This window comes from Chionomys nivalis, chromosome 15 (assembly GCF_950005125.1).
Source record: "Chionomys nivalis chromosome 15, mChiNiv1.1, whole genome shotgun sequence".
Taxonomy (NCBI): domain Eukaryota; kingdom Metazoa; phylum Chordata; class Mammalia; order Rodentia; family Cricetidae; genus Chionomys; species Chionomys nivalis.
This window is the reverse complement of record NC_080100.1, coordinates 3,394,308-3,416,656: the sequence shown is the minus strand read 5'-3', so window position 1 is coordinate 3,416,656 and position 22,349 is coordinate 3,394,308. Positions and strand designations below refer to the sequence as shown.

The 22,349-nt window shown below is 48.7% G+C and overlaps 1 protein-coding gene across 1 annotated transcript in view; it reads right to left on the bottom strand.

Annotated features, from left to right (window-relative positions):
* Positions 1-208: 208 nt before the first annotated feature.
* Adamts16 (ADAM metallopeptidase with thrombospondin type 1 motif 16) overlaps positions 209-22,349 on the bottom strand; it is a 99,663-nt gene continuing 77,522 nt past the window's right edge. Inside the window, exons 19-23 of the mRNA XM_057789858.1 lie at positions 15,569-15,770; positions 15,242-15,436; positions 12,648-12,872; positions 1,953-2,100; positions 209-657 (exon numbers count right to left, since the gene is read on the bottom strand). Of these exons, the coding sequence (XP_057645841.1) occupies positions 542-657; positions 1,953-2,100; positions 12,648-12,872; positions 15,242-15,436; positions 15,569-15,770 (886 nt within the window). The 3' untranslated portion in view covers positions 209-541. The remainder of the gene's footprint in view (positions 658-1,952; positions 2,101-12,647; positions 12,873-15,241; positions 15,437-15,568; positions 15,771-22,349) is intronic.

Here is a 22,349-nt window from a genome sequence, read left to right as displayed (position 1 = left end):
GCAGGTACCTGCTCTAGGGGCCACTGGGGTAGGAGAGAGCTATCTCAACCTGCCCCTCAGTGTCCACAAGCCTTTCACGATGACAGTGGAGCCCCCGAGGTTGGAGGGAGACCAGTGTGCTGGATGGCAGATGCTCTGAACCCTTTCCTGGTTCTTACACTTCTCTTTTTGGAAATACATCCAGCATTTGCTGTTAGTACTGCCTGTCTTTGGCATTTGGTTTGGCTGAATGCCAACACGGGGAACGGCTGCTTCCTGCGCACCATAGCACAGGCCCCTCCTGTCCATATGCAGGAGGTCACCCAGCGGGACCCCACTTTCCCACCTAACAGAAGATCAGAACATGCCCTTTGTGAGTGCAAATATGTGCTCCCATACTCAGAAACACATTGATGCACCCTGGGTCAGAAGCCCAACAATCCGTCTCCTTCCAGCTCCTGTCTTCCTGGATGCATCTCAATGTACACTGCACAGCTGTCTGGTCTGGCCTCTCTCTGCTGCTCTCAGGGGGCATCTTCTTGCTGCCGGGACCGGTCCTAGCTCACAGGTTGGATCTGGAGCAGGTGTTGCAACACTGCTTGCTGTAGAATCTGTGACTGCACATGCCATGGTGAGGTACTAGGTAACACCAGTGGAAGAGGTCTTGGCAGAAGGTGTCTAGAAATGAGAACACTGTGTTAGTCTGAGGCTCCTATGGGCAGCCCTGGACTCTGCCAGCGTCTCTGGTACACAGAGAAACGTGAGTTTGTTATAGCCAAGGAGGAGCTCCCCTCCAGACCAGTTATTGTTGGAGTATGAAATATCCCCTACAGACTGTTTGGGCTGAACTCTTTGTCCCCAGTTGGTGGTGATGTTATGGAAGGCTGTGGAACCTTAGGAAGTTGAAAAGGGTCCTGTAAGGGGTGGGTCTTGAAGTTGTATAATCTGACCCTCACTTCCTTTCTCTTTGCTGCTTTCGGACTATGAATGGATACAATGTGGCAAGCTCACACTCCTGCCACCATTTCCCTGATCCCTGCTGGATACAGTGTATCAAGCTGCTCATACTCCTGCCACCATTTCCCTGATCCCTGCTGGATACAATGTGTCAAGCTGCTCATACTCCTGCGACCATTTCCCTGATCCCTGCTGGATACAATGTGTCAAGCTGCTCACATTCCTGCTGCCATTTCCCTGACCCCTGCTGGATACAATGTAGCAAGCTTCTCACACTCCTGCCACCATTTCTCTGACCCCTGCTACCAGGACTGCACCCCTTGGAAATATAAGCCAAAGAAAACCCCAAGCTTCCTAAGATACTTCCTGTCAGGAATTTGGTCATAGCAATGAGACGGTAACTAACTTAAGGGGTAAATGGGGTTCGTGGGACCGTTGTTTCCATAAAGTCCTTCCTGTAAAACTGGGGTCTTCTGGCTCTAAATATGCTAGTGTGACTCCTTGCCCAGGAAGGATGTGTAAAACATGGACACTGAATGCCAATTGCCTAGTTCTCAGGGTTATCCAGCCCGGCTATAGGCTACCTCCGAAACAGTCTGCCTAAGACACTGCCCAGGAAGTCGGGGCATCAGGCTCAGCAATTGCCTGAGGCATTTTGTGCAGATACAGGGATGGTTTTTAGAGTCTACCCATGGAATAAGGAGGTTTTGTGCAGCTCAAGAATACTTTTGCTAAAACTGTCTTTCTAAATGCCACAAACTGTATATAAAAAGGGGTAAGCATATGCTTTTTAGAGGACAAACACATCACCAACGATTCTATTCCTTCTGCAATGGAATGAGAGTGGCAGTGACAGCATTGTGACTCTTTGGTTGTAAAAGTGGAAGAGATGAAGAGAGGGACAGAATATTACAGGTAGAAGACCCCGACTCCAGGGTGCTCCAGTCAGCACCCCATCTCCTGGGATCTTCTAAGAAACTTCTGCAGAAGTCCAGCTAAAAGGTTCCGACACTCACCTCTCTTCTCTGCAATAGGGCAGAAATGGGTGTTGCAGGCAGAGGAGATCTCTGGTTTCTGGTGCAGGAAGCAATCTGAGGCTGGCTGTCCCCCCAGCAGGCACTGCACAGTTCTCCTCTGCACACCACCCCCACAGCTGGCTGTGCACTGCAAAGCAAAGAACCACCGTCACATGCCGTCAGGACGTCAGCCAAGCTCAACTATTGGCATGCCACTTGTCAGAGGGCAGAGCTGTACACCGAAGCGATGGTAACAGGGACAAAGATCCCTGAAGTGAGATGATACTTGGCCCTTTCCCAGGACACCGCAAACCAGCCCCGTGATATATAGCTGCCCTGTGATGTGGCTGCCATCCCACCCTTCTCAGGAATCAAGAGAAGACAGCCTTGGTCTTTCAGGATGTGCTCCAGTGAGAATTTGATACTGCAACTTTTATTAAGGTTTCCTAGGAACAACACACTTGTTAAAAGCATTAGAGTATTGCATAAGGACACAGGTATCTGTGGATTGGCCTAGGATCTCCTCAAATTATAGACAGTGTGGAAAATGAAGACTCAGAGCCTATCTCCAGGTTACTCTTATGTTAAAAAAAATCAGGGATGCTCCCCCCTCCATCATTTTGGTTTCTGTTTAAGGTATTTGAGAGAATGAAATTGCTGATTTGCACTTTATCAGTGCCAGGTACTTTCTCACCTGTGTGGGGCTTTGTCTTGAACCAGGTCTGATGATACCCATGGTGCCAAAACCTTATCGTCCCTTCCCTTGCTCTCTTCTGCCATGAAGGTAGCTGTGTTCAGAGAAACTGCAGATACAAACCTGTAGAGAGCCGTGTGGAGTCACACCTGATGGCAATGTAGAGAGCTGCGTGGAGTCGCACCTGATGGTGCTGGCTCCCGCCCTCCGCAATCCCGAAAGCGAGTGCTCTCTGTGATAATCAACTCCTAATATCAACTAGGCCTGACTTATGCTATTATCATGCAATGATTGTCAGCTGCTTGCATATGCGTGGACCTATGGGCAGTGCCCACCTGGCAATCTGAGGTTGGTGGCCCAGGCCTACTTAAGGGCTGGGAGAGGTTTGCCCAGAGGAGAGAGGGGGAGAGAGAGAGATTTTACAGTTGTCAAAAGGTCCTGAATAAAACTGCAGTGAGAAGAGCTCTGGTGGTCGCGTCATCCTTGCTGGACGAGGGTGGCCGCGACAGTTGGTGGCCCGTACGGGGACAAGACAAGTGGTGCCGTGTACGGGGATCCTCCAAACCTCTCTCCGTGGAGCCCAGAACTTGCTGCAGTCAGGAGGTGCATCGGATAATCCTCAGGTAAAGACTGGGGATCCGCGAAAAAAGCGGGTTTTCCACTCTCGCCGGTAGAAGGGAGAGTGGGGGTAATGAGAGCCACGACCAAAGTGGACGGTTTAAAGTAAAAATAAAAGAAAGAATGGGATTTTAGAATGGGTGCTTCAACATCACACCTGATTTTTCTGGCTCTTAACGAGCTGTTAAGGAGCGCATTGGAAAAGTTTTTGACTAAATGTGACACAATTGCTCCTTGGTTTGCCGTCTCTGGCAATCTTAATGTGTCATCCTGGGACAAGCTTGGTAGAGATCTGAATTTTGCTGCTGAACAAGGTATGCTAAGGAAGGGAGTTAGATTCATGTGGTTTGAATTACCGAGACCTCCTGAGTTTGCAGTGGAGTGTGAGCAGCTGCGGCTCCAAGGCTAAGCAGCACTGAGGGTCTGCGAAGCTGCAAACACCCAGGACCTGCCTTGAGGACCAACAAGGCCAGAACGCTAGGCCACTCCCAGCGTGTGCCTCAGGGCATAGAAGCGCAGCACAACCAGGGCTGTTCTGCACTGCCACACCTCCACCTTCCAGCTGGGTGGGGAGGTAGAGTCTCTGCCTCTCCCCAGTCGCTGCCGTGACCTGCGTCCAAACAAGGCTGAAAATGGCAGTAAAAATGCAACGTCCCCGCTCAGCAGGAAGTAGCCAGACAGATTGACAACGCCCAAATTCCCTAAAACGTGTAAGTGGGGACCCTTCAATGGTTGCAGAGCAGCAAGCCTGCTTTCCTGAGTTCCGCTCCACTCCGTGCACCAGTCTGGACCCAGAACGAATGCAGCTGGGGCAGAAAGGCAGCTGGAACAGAGCTGGAGCAGAGCTTTGCTAGGTGGCTGTGGTGGAAGGCACATTGCCTCAGCAGTCGGTGCCTAGCCTGGCAGATGCCACAGCAGTGCTAAGAGTATCAGCAAAGCAGCAAGTGCTGGAGCTGAGACAAGCCGGAGCACAGACCCCACAGGGCTGCCCGAGAACGCAGCGTAGCTGCAGGGCAAGGAAAAGGCAATGGCAGTTTCAGGCTCTGCACGCCGCTGAAGAGTCTGCAACAGAGCGAATTTAAATCAAGAGACTGCCCTATTGTAAGAACAGGTACCTGTGTGTACTGTTTTAGCCAAAGGGTTGGTAGAATACCATAGCCCAAATGGGAGGTTGGGTCTAGTGGTGATTAGGAACCCTACTGCTGGCAATCTCAATACCTGTTGTCATGGGCATTTATCTTTAAATCCTGTGTAAGATCAGACAACCCATGAGAATACAGCATATGGTCATTTAGCAGAAGCAGGATCAGCTGAGCTGCTAGGGAAGCCAAAGAGGTGCACGAGGGAGAAGGTGTCTTCCATGCACTCAGCTGACAATGAATGTGCCATGGGGGTATGGCAGCTGGGGTATGTTAAGAGAGGCAAGTCCATACCCTAGTCTGTCAGACATTTCTATCCATCCAGGGCTGTGTGTGACCAGCATTCAGTATGAAAGATTAACCCATGCAGCTAATCTGTCTAAAGAATTGTCTAGATATCTTTTAGGTAATTGGTCTGGTGAATTCGAAAACAACTGGAAAAGCTGCGGACGACGATTGCGACTGCAGATTCCACACGCATGGATACCAGCCTGGCAGAAGGACTATCCTCCTGGATCACTCCATGGATCATCTGAAGGAGTGGGCGGGAGTAGGAGCCCTAGCAGGCTTAATGGTGCTTGCCTCCCTGGTATGCCTGTGGTGCATCTGTCACATAAGGGTTTCACAGCATCGCAATGCAGTTATGATCATTCAGGCCTTCACGGCCATTGAAGCAGGACAGTCTCCCCAAATTTGGCTATCTATCTTAAGCAAGCACAGGATGCGAGGCTTGCGCACTGCACTTGAGGTAAGCATACATCAACCTCAAGAAGAGCAAGTCTGATTGCATGTGGGTTGGTGTCTAACTCCCACCTCTGTAAAAGGACACCGGACAGGTCTAGTGTTCTCTGGGTGGATGACACCTGGACAGACACTAGTACATGTTCCATTTTTAACAGAGATCAGACCTCTACTCTTGCCTGTTGCTTTGCAAAACAAAAAGGGGGAACTGTAGAGAGCCGTGTGGAGTCACACCTGATGGCAATGTAGAGAGCTGCGTGGAGTCGCACCTGATGGTGCTGGCTCCTGCCCTCCGCAATCCCGAAAGCGAGTGCTCTCTGTGATAATCAACTCCTAATATCAACTAGGCCTGACTTATGCTATTATCATGCAATGATTGTCAGCTGCTTGCATATGCGTGGACCTATGGGCAGTGCTCACCTGGCAATCTGAGGTTGGCGGCCCAGGCCTACTTAAGGGCGGAGAGAGAGAGAGAGAGAGAGAGAGAGAGAGAGAGAGAGAGAGAGAGAGAGAGAGAGAGAGAGAGAGAGAGAGGTTTTACAGTTGTCAAAAGGTCCTGAATAAAACTGCAGTGAGAAGAGCTCCGGTGGTCGCGTCATCCTTGCTGGACGAGGGTGGCCGTGACACAAACCTCTGTCTAGAATGTTCTTGGATGGAATACTGAAGGTTCAATGGACACAGGGAACTAGTGCCTGCAGAAGGATCCCAGGCTGCTTTCTCATGGCATGAAGGGATGCACAGTGTTTTGGGAGACAAAATGGCACCTTTATTGATAAACCTGGGGAGCCTCAGAGGTGTTCAAACCAGACCCTTTTGGAGCCCAGGTTCAGGACTCCTGTGCCTAGGCCAGCATGTCATCCAGGAACCCTTTGAGTTAGGGCATTATGTCTTAGCACCCTAAGCAGCAGTGACACAGGGAGAATGAAGAGTGAGCTAAATAGACCCTGCTGACTAACTGTCAAGGTGCACACTCCACTGTATAGGACCTTTCTGATGCTAACCGTTTGCCAGAAATCAAAGAAAGAGCAGCTAGACAGACAGGGGGACTTCAGTGGGCCCATGGAGATTAATTTGACCCAAGAAAGAAAATAGCACAAGTCTAGACTGGGCTATATAAGCTGTGTTTAGGCAAGACTGTTGCCTAAAGTATGTCAAGAATGTGGGAGATTAAAGGGACACCTGGAAGAAGATGAGGTCAGCTCTCAGTTGGGATGTCCTGGTGCGCAGCAGACAAACTGGCCAGGAATCACTCTTGGGACACAGACGGCTGACTCATGTTGCTCATCCCCACTTCCTAGACAACATACTGGAGGACGAGTCCCAATGCAGAGAACTGGAGCACCAGGCAAGGGCCAACTCACTGGCACAAAGCTGCATGCCAGTATCATCAACCAGATGCTGAACCTGTCCTTGCTGCCTGCCACCATCAGAGCATTCAGAGTGACCTCGGATTCATTGGGACTGGTGTACAGCTTCCCATCTCCAGTGAGGAGATGAATTGTACACATAGTGTGCCGGGAATCTCAAAATCTCAGACTGGAGGGGTTGCTTTTCCTTCTTTCTTCTTCTTCGGGTAAAGCAGGGTCAGGCCTGGAGCCTGTGTCTGGAACATTTCCTAGGCTTTCACTCCTTTATTTCAAGATCAGAATTAGTGAAAGTCATCCACCACTCTGTTTCAACTTGTAACTATGACAACCAGAACAAGTAACGCAGTGGACAGATGCATATCTTATTCTTGAATCGCCAGGGTCAGAGGGGCCAGCAGATGTTTCCCACTGTGAATCTTATTTCTGACACGCTGCAAAAGCTCAACTCAGCGCTTGGTTCTTTGCTTTGTGAATGTCAGGTGCCCCCACTCAGCCCCCGGGCTATTGAGAGCTCTTGGACTATGGGCGAACAGCACCAAGCCAGCAGCGGACCTGGTCTCATTGGGGACATGTGCAGCCATTTCTATCCACCTGCCTCTTATCCTTCAAGCTGATCCTGTTCCTGTTCAACTGAAGATTATACTCAGGATGACAGTGTGATGTGTCCGGCTGTAAAATACAGCCATGCAGAGTCTTCTACAAGGCTCGTCCTTGAGAACCGTGCAATCGAGCTACCAAAATAAAGTCTATAAAAATCTCCCGATGTTTTACATACATTTATGATTCTGAATGGGGCTGTACTCACAGCCGTCCTCTGTTGGCTGAGTCCCATAGATTGGACACACTTCACAGTTTCCAGACCATTCATGTGCGGTTTGGTGTGTTTTGCTACAGATTGCTTTAATGGTCACGTATTAACCACTCATCGCTCCTTTGCCAGGGCATGTTCTACATACTCCATGCTCAGTGATGAACATGAATGACTCAGCACCAGGTCTCAGGGTTACCTGAGGAAGCCACTGGCCAAAGTATGGCCCTAAGCCAGGCAGTGCCAGCAGCAGTGGGAGCTCAGGCCCTCGGCAGTGCCAACTCTGGCATCTTCACCTCCCAGACTTCCACCCCTCCCTGCTTCAGGCTTGGCACTATCCCTGGTGATTCAGAAGCCCTAGTTTAGAGAGTTTGAGAATTCCTCATGAGAAAAAAACCCACATATTTATGTAAGAAACAGTCTCTCAGATTCTCAATATTTGCATTTCTCTACATTAGGCTGGAAGAAAAGAAATATTCAGCTTAAAACTTTGGAAATGCTTTGAGTTGATAAAGATTGTGGTATATAAGGAGATGAAATGAAAATACGAAGTTTAACAAATGTGTCTTCTTTTTCTTTCCAGGAAGGGAAAGGATGCAAACTGTTTATCAATTATACAAACATCGTGGCTTCAAGCTTAGCTGTATGTTTAGGGTTTTTATCACAGGATTCTTGTTAGGTCTTCCATTCACAAACACATAAGGAGCACCTGGAGCCCCCCATCAGGGGCTGGAAAGCAGGTAGGCAATTGAGGCCAAGAGACAGGGAGGCAGGAGAAGGCAGGGAGGCAGCAGGGCCAAGAGGAGGCAGGGAGGCAGCAGGAGCCTGAGGTTCAGTTGGATGCTTGCTGTGGGCAAGTCAATGACAGCAGTTTTGAGAGAAAGTGTAAGTAGAGACTGCTTGTTCATCCCTGGCCACCCAGACCTAAATAATCACACAGAGACTGTATTAATTACAACACTGCTTGGCCTATTAGCTCAGGCTTTTTATTGACTAACTCTTACATCTTAAATAAACCCATTTCTATTATTTTATATTTTACCACAAGGCTTGTGGTTTATTACCCCTTGCTTGTTGAGCTGCTACATGGCATCTCTCTGACTCCACCTACTCTCTCTCTATATCTCTGTTTGGATTTTCTGCCTGGCTTTACTTTGCCATTGGCCAAAATAGCTTTATTCATCAACCAATAAAAAGCAACCCATATACAGAAGGCCATCCCACATCAAGAAAGAATGTTCAAAGGAGACTCTAGAGCCTAAAAGCTTTGCCATCTTCCTATAGTTTTTCAGGACTTCTGCTGAGCAAGCTTTTCATGGCCCAGACAGCCTGCTGCTTTGTAACCGTGATCTGTACTGGCTCAGCTGACTCTCCACACAGCCACCTGAGGCAGATACCTATACAAATCTCCGGGATTGGTGGATTCATGCTGGGCTTGTGGCTCTCACATTAGAAGCACTTGGAGGACTGTATACAACAGATCACTATCCAAGAACTCTTGTAAATACTTTGCCAGTTCTAGGGATTGGATGTGACAGGAGTCACCACCGTGTCCAGGAAGATGGTCCTCTCTAGGGTCCAGCAAGGAGTGTCCTTCTACAGCTCTAAGATGAAATTACCTTCTCCAGTCTAAACACATTTTCTTTCTGAATAAAAAGACCACCACACTAAATCTACAGTCTCAGGGAGACTGCAGGTGGGGTTGCTTCTACTATGTAGACAGGCTAACTGAAGACCTTTGCTGGGGGTTGCTTCTACAATGTAGACAGGCTAACTGAAGACCTTTGCTGACCAATTCTCACTCAGAACCGTCTCCATTCCTGCTTCTCAGACTTCAGAACACTTCTGGATCAGAAGTGATCCTGATGTTTGAGAGATCAACGACTCACACACAGAAGGTACTGGATACTAAATGAGTGACAGGAAGGATTATTCATTCCATCAGTAATGAACAGATGCATCTCAAATAACTGCATATGCTTTAGTGGCTTTTGAATGGAATAAGAGAAAGCCTGCTCCTTTGTAACGTTGGTCTTTCTGGAACATGGTAGCTGCTAATCTTTCAGTAAGGATGGTGGTTAACAACTGGGTTCCCTCAAACTTGCAGGACCATGGAGATGGAGACCATGGACTTAACACAGCTCAACCTTCTAAACCCAGAGGACAATAGATATAGATGCACACAGCAGTTCTGGGGACCCAGGTCTCCAATCTGCCACCTCTTCTCTCTAGAGCCTCTATTAAGAGGCATCATTAAGTCAGTCCCTTAATGTAGTGTTTTCCTCTCCAAATCCAGAGCATTTCCCAGGGACATGGAGATCACACGCCGAAGCTGTGCAGTATGGGATTGCACAAACCTCAGTGGCCTTAATCGTAACAGCTTCTGACATAATTATGGATGGGGTTGTGAAGTTTTGTGCAAAGTCACCCGGTCCCAAACATGAACTCCCTTGCCACAAGGAGGCGCAGATTGTGGATTATCCATCAATAGCCCTCAGCTGGTTCCTATTTTCCCATGCCCACTTAGAGCTTTAGGAGTTGAGAGCAGATGAGTGATCACATTGTGCATACAGGGCAGCATCCATCTGGTTTGCAAGTATGCCTGTACTCTGGGCATGCTCCTCTCTCCATCTCTTTCTCTGCAGTTGCCATGACGTATCAGGTATAGTTGTCATTTATGGAAGCCCATGGTGTCATCTGGAACCCAGCTGCTGACCCTTCATAGGCCATGTTCTTCCCAAATAATCTGTGCTGTCCTGGTGAAGCAGTCCTGCTCTACCAACATTTGACATATTCATTTGTGACACGTGAAGTGAAGAGAGCAACAGGTGATTAAATTTAAGCTGTTCCCAGATCCCACGGCCTGGGAACCACCTGATCCTCAGTACACATGCCTGGAATGATTTAGATCAGCCTTATACCATGGCTCACCATGAAATGAGAGGATAAACAAAGCTATTTGAGTTTGAAGAGACCCCAGATAGCAAATCACCACAATGTCCTCTAACTGGGACAAGGATAAACCTGTCTGCTGTGGAGGGTCAGCCAGTCATGGACCATCCATTACTACCTGAAATTTTTCCAGCCCATAAAATTTCTACAGTTTATGTGCAGGGTCATGGGTACAAATGCTTACTGCAAATATTCCCCATGAATTATTCTTGTGCTGTAGAAGTTATGGTTTTGAATCAACAAGCGGATCACAGAGGATATAAACCATAGCCAGTAGATACAAATTAATCATTAAACAAATCAGGGATTTCAGAGTTACCAAAGCTATTGAAGACTAGGCTAAGTTTCAGGTTTGGGTTTAAGTAAAGTGTTGATAAACCTTTGCACACCCCAAGAGAATAGACCCAGGCTGGAGAGAGCTGGTCAATGCTGGTGTGGACTATCTCAGTTGGTCAACTCCACTAGTCACTTGGGTCACATGACCACAAACCCCCCTAGTTCTTGGGCTTTGATCAAGCACCTTTTTCTACAGTCTTTTCCTCTGCAGGACCAAGTGTGAGGACTGGTATTGCTTTGCTTGTAGTGAGCGGTGACTTTGCCTAACTCTCACATCCTTATGAACTTAGCTACATAAAAATAGCTACTAGCCTTTGGAACTAGGTAGGCCATGGTCAGCCTGAGAGGTTGACTGCAGCCACTTGTTGAGCTGTGACCCTGAACCAACCATTCTCACAGGATCAGGTGGTTTAACATTTGGTCTTCAGTAGGTGGCGCTGTTCTTTCGAGGCTGTGGACATTTTAAGAGGTAGGGCCTCGCTAGAGGAAGTGGGTCATAGAGGGGGCAGCCTTCAGATGTGTGCCTGTCTCTCTCCTCTCCTCTCCTCTCCTCTCCTCTCCTCTCCTCTCCTCTCCTCTCCTCTCCTCTCCTCTTCCTCTTCCTCTTCCTCTTCCTCTTCCTCTTCCTCTTCCTCTTCCTCTTCCTCTCCTCTTCCTCTTCCTCTTCCTCTTCCTCTTCCTCTTCCTCTCCTCTCCTCTCCTCTTCCTCTTCCTCTTCCTCTCCTCTTCCTCTTCCTCTTCCTCTTCCTCTCCTCTTCCTCTCCTCTCCTCTCCTCTTCCTCTCCTCTCCTCTCCTCTCCTCTCCTCTTCCTCTTCCTCTTCCTCTTCCTCTCCTCTCCTCTTCCTCTTCCTCTCCTCTCCTCTCCTCTCCTCTCCTCTCCTCTCCTCTCCTCTCTTCTTCCTCTTCCTCTCCTCTCCTCTCCTCTCCTCTCCTCTCCTCTCCTCTCCTCTCCTCTCCTCTCCTCTCTCTCCTTCTCCCCCTCTCTCTCCCTCTCCCTTTCCTTCTCCCTCTCTCTCTGTCTCTCTCTCTCTGTCTCTCTCTGTCTCTCTCTCTCTCTCTCTCTCTCTCTCTCTCTCTCTCTCCTAGAACAAAGGCATGAAAGGAAAGCCCTGAGCCGGCGGCTGGAAGTCTATCAGCTGTATGCAGGCCTCAGCAGCTTTAGGGTCTGAGCTCACCCAATCTGGCAGCACTCAGACGGGGCACTGAGGAAGGAGGCAGGGAGTACATGAGTGACAGATATCAAGAAACCAGGGCCCGAGGAACAGAAGCCCATGGGACTAAGCTTCTGGGAAGTCAAGCAGAGACAAGACAAGGAAGAAAGGTAAGCCAGAAGAGTCTTGGTAGAGGTGAGGCAGTGGGTAAAGAGGAGAGTTTGGGGAAGCCAAAAGCCCCTAGAGCAGTGGTTCTCAATCTGTGGATTGTGGTCTCTTTGGGGTGCAAACAACCTTTTCACAGGGGTTGCCAAAGACAATCTGCCTATCATATATTTACATTACGATCCATAACAGTAGCAAAATTACAGTTATGAAGTAACAATGACAATAAGTCTATGGTTGGAGGTCACCCCAACATGAGGAACTGTATTAAAGGGTCACAGCATTAGGAAGGTTGAGAATCACCTCCCTAGGGGGACTCTGATACCCTCAGCCCAGGTTGCTGTTCCAAGGGCCCAGGCACAACATGAAAATCCCCATCTCATTTTCACAGCCACATGGTTGGCTATAAACTAACCACTGCTGATTTATTATGGATCTCGGTTTTTCCATTCACACCCATCTCTAGGGATCTCTGCCCAGGTTTTACCAAGAGTATTACATTTCCTTACACTTGGTGCCATAAACATTTGCAATGATGCCCAGGGGCCCAATGAGGTCCAACAACATGTGGAGTTGATCCTCAGCAGGCCATACCCACCCTCGAGGGGCCACCCACGTGTGGGAGAGAAAGGCCAGGAGGGCTCAGTGGGCTTTGGGGTATATACCCCGACAGGTAGCTACCCCCCAACCAATGTGAGCCAGTCCCCAGCATCAGTGTCTTACCTGAGACCAGGGTGAGGCAAACCAGCTGCCTCTTGGGGGGCCTGCAGCAGAATATGGAAGGTTCTTGGGACAGGGGAACAGGGCACAGGCCCGCTCCAGTTCCAGGTCCGGCTTCGGCAGATGCAGGCACTTCTTGGAGGCCAGCTCTCTGTACTTTCCAGAGACATACTTCTCGGCACACCTGAGAACTCTGTGCTGTGTCCCCCTCTCGCATGTCACAGAGCACTGGGGAGAGGAAGGAAAGAAGGGCTCAACAGTCGAGTGTTCCTTGATGGCACCGGCTTCAACACTCACATACATATAGATATTTCATGGCTTGGGCCTTGGCATTTTTTTAAAAAGAGACATTTATAATATCCAATATTAAAGTCAATAAGGAGGATTTGAGATTGGGTACTGTGGTACAGAAACTCCCAGCAGGAGGATGGCAAACTGAAGACCCTAACTCAAAACAAAACTACAAACAGCAGATAATACTATAGGCGATACATAGGGGTGGTGCAGAAGGAAACCTCGTGGGTGTGATTCTGAGGACACTTCTACTGCTAAGTTTAAATGCTTGGCTGTCACTGATAACAACAGAGAAATATTATGAACAAAGATATGCAGTGAATCATAGCCCTCTGTATCGCCCCCACACCTCCTCTGCAGCCACAGTAAGGGCCCCTAGAGTATTCCAGGGTTCAGAAACCTTCCCTAGAAACCTAAGTGATTCCTGGAAAGGAAGCGGCTAGGCTCGGGGGCGGGGGTGAGAGCATTACTTGCTCTCTTTGGGATGCAAGCCAAGCCCAAGCGATCCCTTCTGCCTGGTTCCTGCATGAGCTGAGAGGCCCTGGATGGAACAGTGAGTGGACACGAGAAGCTGTAGCATCTGCTAAGCAGAAATGGCACGTGAGACTGCATCCCCTGTGACCGTAGGCCAGTGCTGGTGTCCGCAGCAGGGATCCCAGCTCTGAGATTTGCTGGCTTTTGCTGGATAGAGTGGCAATGCTGGGCAGCCTCAGGACCACTGGGTCAAGCTGCCAACAGGGGATCTAAGGGAGCAGAGCTCCTCACACTCACTTACTAGCTTCCAAATGCCTCTGTGTCCCCTCTATCCAAGACAGAGTCCCTATTAGAAGACTATTCTCTGCTGCCTATTGAGTATAGCACAGAGAGGAACTCTGGTATATGTGTGTAAGTCTGTATATGTGTGATTGTGTATATTCTCTGTGTATGTGCATGTATGTATATGTGTGTATATCTCTATATATGTATATATAACATGTGTATATATAATATATATGTATACATACATCTCTTTCTCTGGGTGAGATGTATGTGTACATGTATTATTTTGAGTGGTAACCTTTGAATTTCTTTTCTTCTTATTTTTGTTTTTGTCACTGTTTTTATTTTTTAACTTATTTAATTTTTTTTATGTGCATTGGTGTGAAGGTATCAAATCTCCTGGAACTGGAATTACAGACAGTTGTAAGCTGCCATGTGGTTGCTGGTAATTGAACCCAATGCTCTTAACTGCTGAGTCATCTCTCCAGCCCTTCTCTCTCTCTCTCTCTCTCTCTCTCTCTCTCTCTCTCTCTCTCTCTCTCTCTCTCTCCATCTGTAGTGTTTTAAATTCCACATCAAGAATTTCCTCCCTGGACAGAGCTCATAGATTATGCAGCCTAAGCCTCCTGCTGTCTGCCTCTAGCCTCAGAGGTTTGCCCAGTAGACTCGACTTTCCTACTGAAGTTGGAAACCCATCCAGGGTCACCTTCCATTTGCTCTGGGTATCGTGAACATGTGCACTTGACTAGCAGTGGTGAACTTACTCTATCCACCGGACAAGGCTGCACTTAGTTTTCAGTGGCAAACAGTGTCTCAGGAAGATGCAATGCCCTGGGGGTCACACTGACCTTCCTCCTAAACAAGGCACTACCTGGTGTGTGTGTGGAGAGACAGGGCACCTTTGGCCCTGCCCTGAGAAGTGTGAACAGAAACAGTCGGTGACTTTCTTTCCCAGCTGCCATGGGAAGCTGGAAGTTTGGCCTTGGGGGACAGTACATCCTTGGCTGGTGTGGAAAGATTTCCAGGGGCCTGTTGGGCTTACTTAGACCAAGGCTAGTCAGGAAACCTCTTTACTCCAAGCTCAGAGCTCCATGGCTAGTCCTCCCGTAGCGTCTGGACATCTCCAGTCAGATGAAAGGGGATGTGCTCTTCATCGCCATCCCTGCTGTCCTTGGCTCCACAGCCAGTGGTTCAGCAGTGCAACCCAAGACATTTCTACAAACATGAACTGACTGCCCACGGAGACCCTCTTCAGAAATGCGTTCTGTGCTTTCTGAATGAGCACATCCACTCCCTGATGTGCCCAAGGCTTGAGAAAGGTTACCAGTGACATTGTGAGGAGGGACTGGGCACTGAGGGAGGGCATCATGGATGGATGCCAGGGAAGCAGGTGATCTGGGGCCACGACTGACAGAATGGACTGACTCAAAGCATGGGAAACAACTTGCGCAGTATGAGAAGACATGGTGAAGCTAGAGGAGGCAGAAGCAAGCTGCTTGGAGGAGTGAGGCGACCCCATTCTGAGGGAATCTGGTGGGCCGTACCTGGGACCAGGCAGACACCAGCCACTGCAGCTTCTTGTGCTTGTGGCAGCGCTTGAGCAGGCAGACTTCATGGGTCCTTGGCTTGGGTTCCGAGGTGCAGGCAGCGTCGTGCAGCAGCTGGGCTCTGGCGGAGGGGTTGGTGCTCTTGCAGGCCACCGTTCTCTTTCTCCACCCTTTCCCACAAGTCCGCGAGCACTGCGCAAGAGAGAGAAACTTTCAAGCAAAGCTGGGAAAATGTTCAGACTCGGCTGGATGTCCCAGGCTTCCGACAGAGCATCCCACAGTGTGTGGTCCAGCCTCTGTCCCTTCTCCGCCCCACCTGGTTACCTCGGCCCAGGGCCCGGTGCTCCATGCGGGTGGGCAGCTTTGAGAGTTGCAGGCCTGGTGACTGGAGGGTGCAGGCTGCGGGCACAGGCTGACTGAGATGGGCTCGTCACGGTAGTGCGCCCTCCGCATACACTGCGCAGGTCTGCTCTGAGTGCCTCCGCCACACGACCGGCTGCATGTGCTCCAGTTTCCTACGGACCAGCTGGCAGGGGACCCAGAAACACAGAAAACCACAGTGAGGGTAGGGATGGCGCAATGGCTCCAAGTCAGTGGGTACGTGTATGTGTTGACAGGTGGCCCATGGCTTTCCTGTGATACCTGACACAAATGTAATCTTTTCCCACAACAGTTTTCATAGAGAGGCCATTTCTGCCCATGTGTCGCTGGTACTGAATCTGACTCTACGCCTTTAAGGGGAATCTGGTTTCCCTGTATTTGCAAATAACCCACCTTAGAACAGATCTTTAATCTCCCTCTAAACTTTTTTTTTTATAAAAATAGAAAACTCCAATCATATCCCAAATAAAAAACCTCTGTGCTTACACCCACTCAGCTTCAACAGCCATTAACATCTGACCTTAACCTATGTAACTGTGTTCAAAATTCAAATGCAGCTATTTCAATATAACATGTGTATGTCAATTTCAGACAGTTATTTCCATGTGCATTCCTTGAGGATTCAAATTCCTTGTGTTTTTAAAAATGTAACCACAATATCATTATATCTAACACTTTATGGTATTTAACATGTGTGTATGGGGGTGAGATTCAGAGGAGCTGGAGGGGTGGGGGGAGAATGATCAAAATACATTGTATGAATTCATGATCCTTATCTTCCATACAGTCTGCTCCCCTCCCCCCCATTACAGGATTTTGGATGCTGTGTCTCTGCCTTTCCTATATTACTTAGCAGCTGGGTAATTCAGATTGATTTGATGTCACCTGTGGTCACCCAGGGATTGGTGTACCCTGTTGATAGGATGCTGTGTTAGCTCATCATCTTTTCAGTTTCTCCACAGTGTTTTCTCCCAAAGCTACACTGTGACTTCCATCTCTGGTTTTAAAAGCATCCTTGTTGGTGAATGTGCTGGCTGGAACTGGGGGGTGAAATGGAGGTGGGTCCAAGTTCAGCCCAATGGTGCCTTACTAGGTGTGAGCTAAGCTTTGGTTTGACTGCACTGCCTTGGGTCGGATAAGTCAGAACAAGGGACCATGAGGACACCTATTTCAGCATAACCATGATGGTCAACCAGTCCAGGGGACCATGAGGACACACACTTTGACATGGCCACAAGGCCCAACCTGTATAGGGACTGTGAGGACACACAGTATGGTGTGACCATGATGGATGCTCAGCCAGACAGGAGCTGTGAGGACACACAATGTGGTGGGGAGTTTGCCCAGGAAGCCATCTCCTTGCTTTAGTTTGGGACTCCTTGGACAGTATTAAGACTAAGGTGGTACATCTGAAAGGAGAGGCAGCTGAGGACACTTCCTGGAAGAGAAAGGGGAGCCCCCACTCTGAGTTCCGCGATGCCTTCAAACTCGGTAGCAGCCGGTGCTTCTGCTTAGTTTTGTTTTGGAGGCACCATACGCTGCTTTATTCTTGAAAATATTCCATTACATGTTGAAGCAAACTGTAAAAAGCCTGTAATTTTGAAACATATAAAAAGAAAACACACAAGGGCTCTTGCAACTGGTTCCACATCAACTGTGGGAACACCAGATTCTCAGTATCAGAAAGATGAGTGTTTTTTACTGCACACTAACAGATAAGTGGGTGGCACATCCTTCTGGTGAGGGACTGGTGTCTGCTGTGGTGGTGTGACAGCTCCGCACTCGGATCCTCTTGGCTGCTCCTTGGCCACCTCTGTACGCTTTCATGTTGTTTTTTTTTTAAATATTTTCCCATTTCTTATGTTTGTTCTCAGCCCTGCAGCCTTATAAATGGTAATTGGTGTCCACGCTGGGGCCGTGAAAGGCAGCTTGGCTGCTCACACACTTTCCACACCTCCTCCCTAAGTCTCCTGTCTCCACCATCTCCAGCCACTCCAACTGGGTTGAACCGTTCTCCACCGGCTCCCTTAACTGCAGGTCATTAAGAAAAGCCTTCTGAACAGAAATCACGCAAATTGCTTCTGCAAGCGCCAAGTGTCTGTTTTGCTTCACGGACGGAGCTCACGGGAAATGCCTTCACTCCAGCTTAGGAAAGAGTTTCAGTCCTCACTGTTCTGATGCCGCCCCAGGGAGGGTTCCCCATGCTGGAGCAAACCTCATTCAGCAACTGATCACAGACCACAGCAACTACTGCTTTGTTTAGTTTGCCTGTGTCTATAAGTGGAAACAAGAAGGCTACTCTTCCTCAGGCAGTGAGGGTTCCCAGCAGGACATGGATGCACTCAGCCTCCACTGTGGGGGCTTTCTCACAGGGCCTGCCTGTGTGGCTCTCACCATGGCTGTGAGTCGTACAGAGAGTTGCTTTATTTCAGAATATAAGCTGTGTTTCTTGGTATCTTTTGCCCCACATTAAGTATCTGTACTGATTAACAGCTACTAAGGTTTGGATCTGGACTGTTCCTCAAAGGCCAGGGTGTTGAAGATTGACGTCAACCCTCAGTGCTATTGCGATCTATTGTGATGTAGGAACTGTTAAGAGGTGGGGTCTTGTCACAGGGATTAAGGTAACCAGGGCATAGCCTTGAAAGAGCTGCTGAGACTCCAGGCCCTTTTGGCCTCTCATCTGCTTCTGGGACGCTATGAGGTAGCAGATTTCTCGGGTTCACGTTCCTGCATGAAGTGATGTTTCCCCACAAGCCCATGAAACAGGGAAACCAGCTATAGAAACCTCCAAAACTGCAAACCAAAATGAAGTCTTCTCCTTCTTAGTTGACTCATCCCTGGCTTTGTTCCAGTAACAGAGCACTGATCAACACACCAGGTGTTAGATGTTTCTCAATGAAATCCTCCTTCCCATCCAGTACCCTTTTAAGATACAAATAATACAGGGCTTCATCCTGTCTATTGGCTTTGTTGGCATTTCAAGGTCAGGCATTTTGTTCTGTTTTCAGAGTTAACTCTCAGTGGACACTTTTGGGTGCAGTAATCATGGCGAATGATGGACACACAAATCCCAGTCACAACCCACCTGCAAGAAGCTGTGATGAGCATTCTGTGCCCATGGAGAGAAGTCATTTGACAGATGAGGATAGATGTCATTTGACAGACAGTCTGGAGGCTCTAACTTGAGCATTTATCATCAGGTGGGTTTTTACAACATGGCTTTCCCACGTAATAGCCTCTGTCATAACACTCAGGTCTCTTATGATTAAACCATCTTCTTCACATGTGTACGTGATCCCTAATGAGTCCCATGATACCTCCCACCCAGTGCACACACACAGTCAGCGCTTAGCAGCTTCCAGCTGCTTCTGTGGCTTGAGAGGATGGGTGCTAGCCATGCTCCAAAGCCACATAAACCTCGTCAGCATGTGTAAGTCATTTGCGATCCACCACCCTTTTCAAATGAAATGTCTCAACTATAACAGTTCACATCCAGCAGTGAACACAGGCACTTTGAAGCAGCTGCCCTTTCCATAGGACAAAATGAGCTTATTTAGAGCAGAAGCCGGCTGGCTGGCCATGGCCTGAGGTCAGTGGATGGAGGACATAAAAGAGGCAGGTGATCAGGGCCCCGTAGGTCTCCCTTCTTATCAGGTGATGAGAATTTAGGGTTGGTCTCTCTGCCAAAGGACATTTCTGTCACCATCTCTCAGCACCAGTCTCAAAACAGGTTCCATCTCTGCAGGAGCCAGGGAGCCTGTTAGGTAACCAGACACATAAGTGTGAGCTGTGGGATCAGGTGGACAGGCATGGCAGACTGCTACAGTCTTGGGGCATGTGCTGATCTCTTGAGCCCAGGAGAATCTCCAGAATCTCCAGGTTCTTTTGACATGTGACAAGCTCTAGAGGCTCAGAGTCATGGTGTGGCTTGGCTGGCACGCTTTCTCCTCCTCCTCCACCAAAGGTGGTTTACATAGGTGACTGACATACTGACCAGCAGGCCAGGACCTTCTCTGTGATGTGTCCTTCAGGGGTTCATCTGTGTCTGCCTCTGCTGTCTAGGTCAGAGCAGAAAGCCCACTCTGACTGACAGCTGCCAGCAAGGGGAAAGCGCTGGAAGCCAAGCCCTCCCCGGGCACCTTGAGGATTTCCACTCAGCAGTTACTTCATTTTCTTTAGCCTCAAAAAGTTGGACTACTTTCTTTCCTTTGAAGAGTTGAAAAGCAGATTTATAATGAACCAGACATGGACCCTGAACTGTTTTCATGTCTAGATGCAGGATTTCTCTGTGGAAGTGTGCAGAGCCAGACATCAAAAACTTACTCCAAAGGAGTCACCACACTGTTAATTTTATAAACTGTGAGGACTCAGAGGCCTATAAAGGCTCACTTAAATATTAAGATGCTATTTTTACCAGATTTTCTTCTCTCACTGTCCTGCCATTGCAGACTACCTTACAAACAAACAGAAAGGACCACAGAGCTTCATTTACACAGGGTAAAGAAAAGGAAAAAGGGAATTCTGGAAGACACAAAAACAGCAACCTGACCACCAAGTTATACATGGTCTCAGTTCTTCTAGGTTTCAACCAACAGTGTCCATCTGTATTGATAGAGGTTTCTGTCTTGCCCAGTCCTGCAGTAGTTCAGTCCCAAGGAAACACACAAAGGTCTACACTAATCATAAACTAGTTGGCCTATTAGCCCAGACTTCAAATAACTCTTTCATCCTACATTAACCTATAACTCTTGTCTGTGTCAACCACGTGGCTTGGTACCTTTTGTCAGCGAGGCATTCTCATCTTTCTTCCTCTGTGTCTGGATGACAACTGCAGACCGACCCTTTCTTCTTCCCAGAATTCTCCTGTTTTCATCACCCTGCCTCTACTTCCTGCCTGGCTACTGGCCAATCAGCATTTTATTAAAACAATATGAGACCATTGTCCCATGGCACATCTGGGAGTTTACTCCCTGCAGAACACTGGGCTGTTGCAGTAAACTTCTCACGATGCTTTAGAGGGACTGATTAGTTCCAGAGTGAAGTGAAGTCATGGCTCCTGGGGAGTCTGTCCTTCATGCATGCAGTTTCCACCATGAATAGGATGGAAAGGGTGGGCATTTGATCCTGGTAAGGCAGCAGAGGTGACTCCTGTTGACCAGCTTCATCTCCAAGAGGTTAGTCTAAGAGTTCTGGTGCCCAGTACGTGAGTGAGCTGAAACAGGAGCAGGCTCTGTCCCCAGACAGAACCGAGGTCTACATTTGCCTTTGTTCTGCTGGAAATAATTAGGGCTTCCTGTGTTCAAAAATCAGTTTGTGGCTACAACTCCCTTCGGCCTGCTGCTGAGAAGGAAGCTACTCCTTGGGTACTGGGTCAGCAAGGTCCTTGGCTTAGGATGTCCTCCAGGGACCGAGCCATCCTCTAGGCTTTGGCAGAAGACTACATGCCTTCCGGCGTTAAAACAAAACCACCTGGGAGGTTAGAGGAAACTGTCCCCAATAGTTCATTCCTCCACATCTCTCAGACAATCCACCTTGGGAAGTGAGGGACTTTCTTGCCTTTGAAGGGCAAAAGTAAATAGGAGAAGGCAGAGTGAGGTAGTGGGGTGTTCACAGCTGAGTACAGGTTCCCCAGACTGTACTTACAGCAGCCTTTCTCAGGGGCAGGTTCTCACTGTGCCCTCTCGTGTTCCTCTCTCAGCAGAGAACCACTCAAATGGGCTTCTGTCCTGCTGTCCTTTTCCCAAGACATCAACAGCATGGCCCGAGTGGTCTCCTCCTTGCCCATGGGCTCACACTGGCCTCATTAGAAGCTGGTGTGTATTCTCACTGAACGGAGGGCATCCACTCCCTGCGATTCTTCACCCCAGAGGGAGCTCTCTGGCCCTGCTCACTAATGAAGCTCCAGCCTGGAGATGCCAATCTTGCCCCTGGATGTCTGCAGCCTTTTGTTTTTGCTGTTGTCTTTTGGGTTCCATCCACCCTGCTGCGTCAGCCCTTAAAGCCTGTTTATGCCAACGGGTCCTGTCACTGCAACTATGTAACATAATTAGGTTTGGTGTAACTTTGTGAAACACAAGCATGAAAAGAGAGGCTTGTTTCTAAGAAAATGAACTTGAGTCTTGGGAATGACTCAGTAAAGACCAGTCATTAAATGGGACTGCTGTCAAATTAGGTGTGGCCGAGGAAAAACTAAAACACAGAGGAAAAAAAAAAACAATCTGAAATGATTTTGCTCTGGGATGAGTGGCGTGAGCTCATGCATTTCAGAAACTCAAACTGGAAACCAGTGCCCTGAGCTTGTTGGTGGATCCTTAGTTATCAGAAAGGTCGGGTCATTAATTAAGTAACTCGCCAGGTGACACAGTTACGGATCTCAAATGGAAATAAATATTAAAACCCCCTCCCAGTCTCTCTTGTAAATTCCGCAAATTCTGCACTTTTTGAAAACCAGTGGGTAGATAGGCCTTGTTTTGATGGCTCCTCGCCCACCCTGCGGACCTTGAACATTTTCCTTCAACGGCCAGTGGCCCATCTCAGCTCCTACTACCTGGGTAGGATCCTGCACTGAAGCTGGTCCCTGGCCACTGTCCCCTAGGTCACTGCCACTGTCCTACTCCCTAGCAAAGCTCTTCATTTCAGCCGTGGGGATTCAAGCCGTTTCAAGCCTTTACTTTATTTAGCTCAGTAGATGCTGTCCCCAGGGCAGCCCCTATAGACCAGG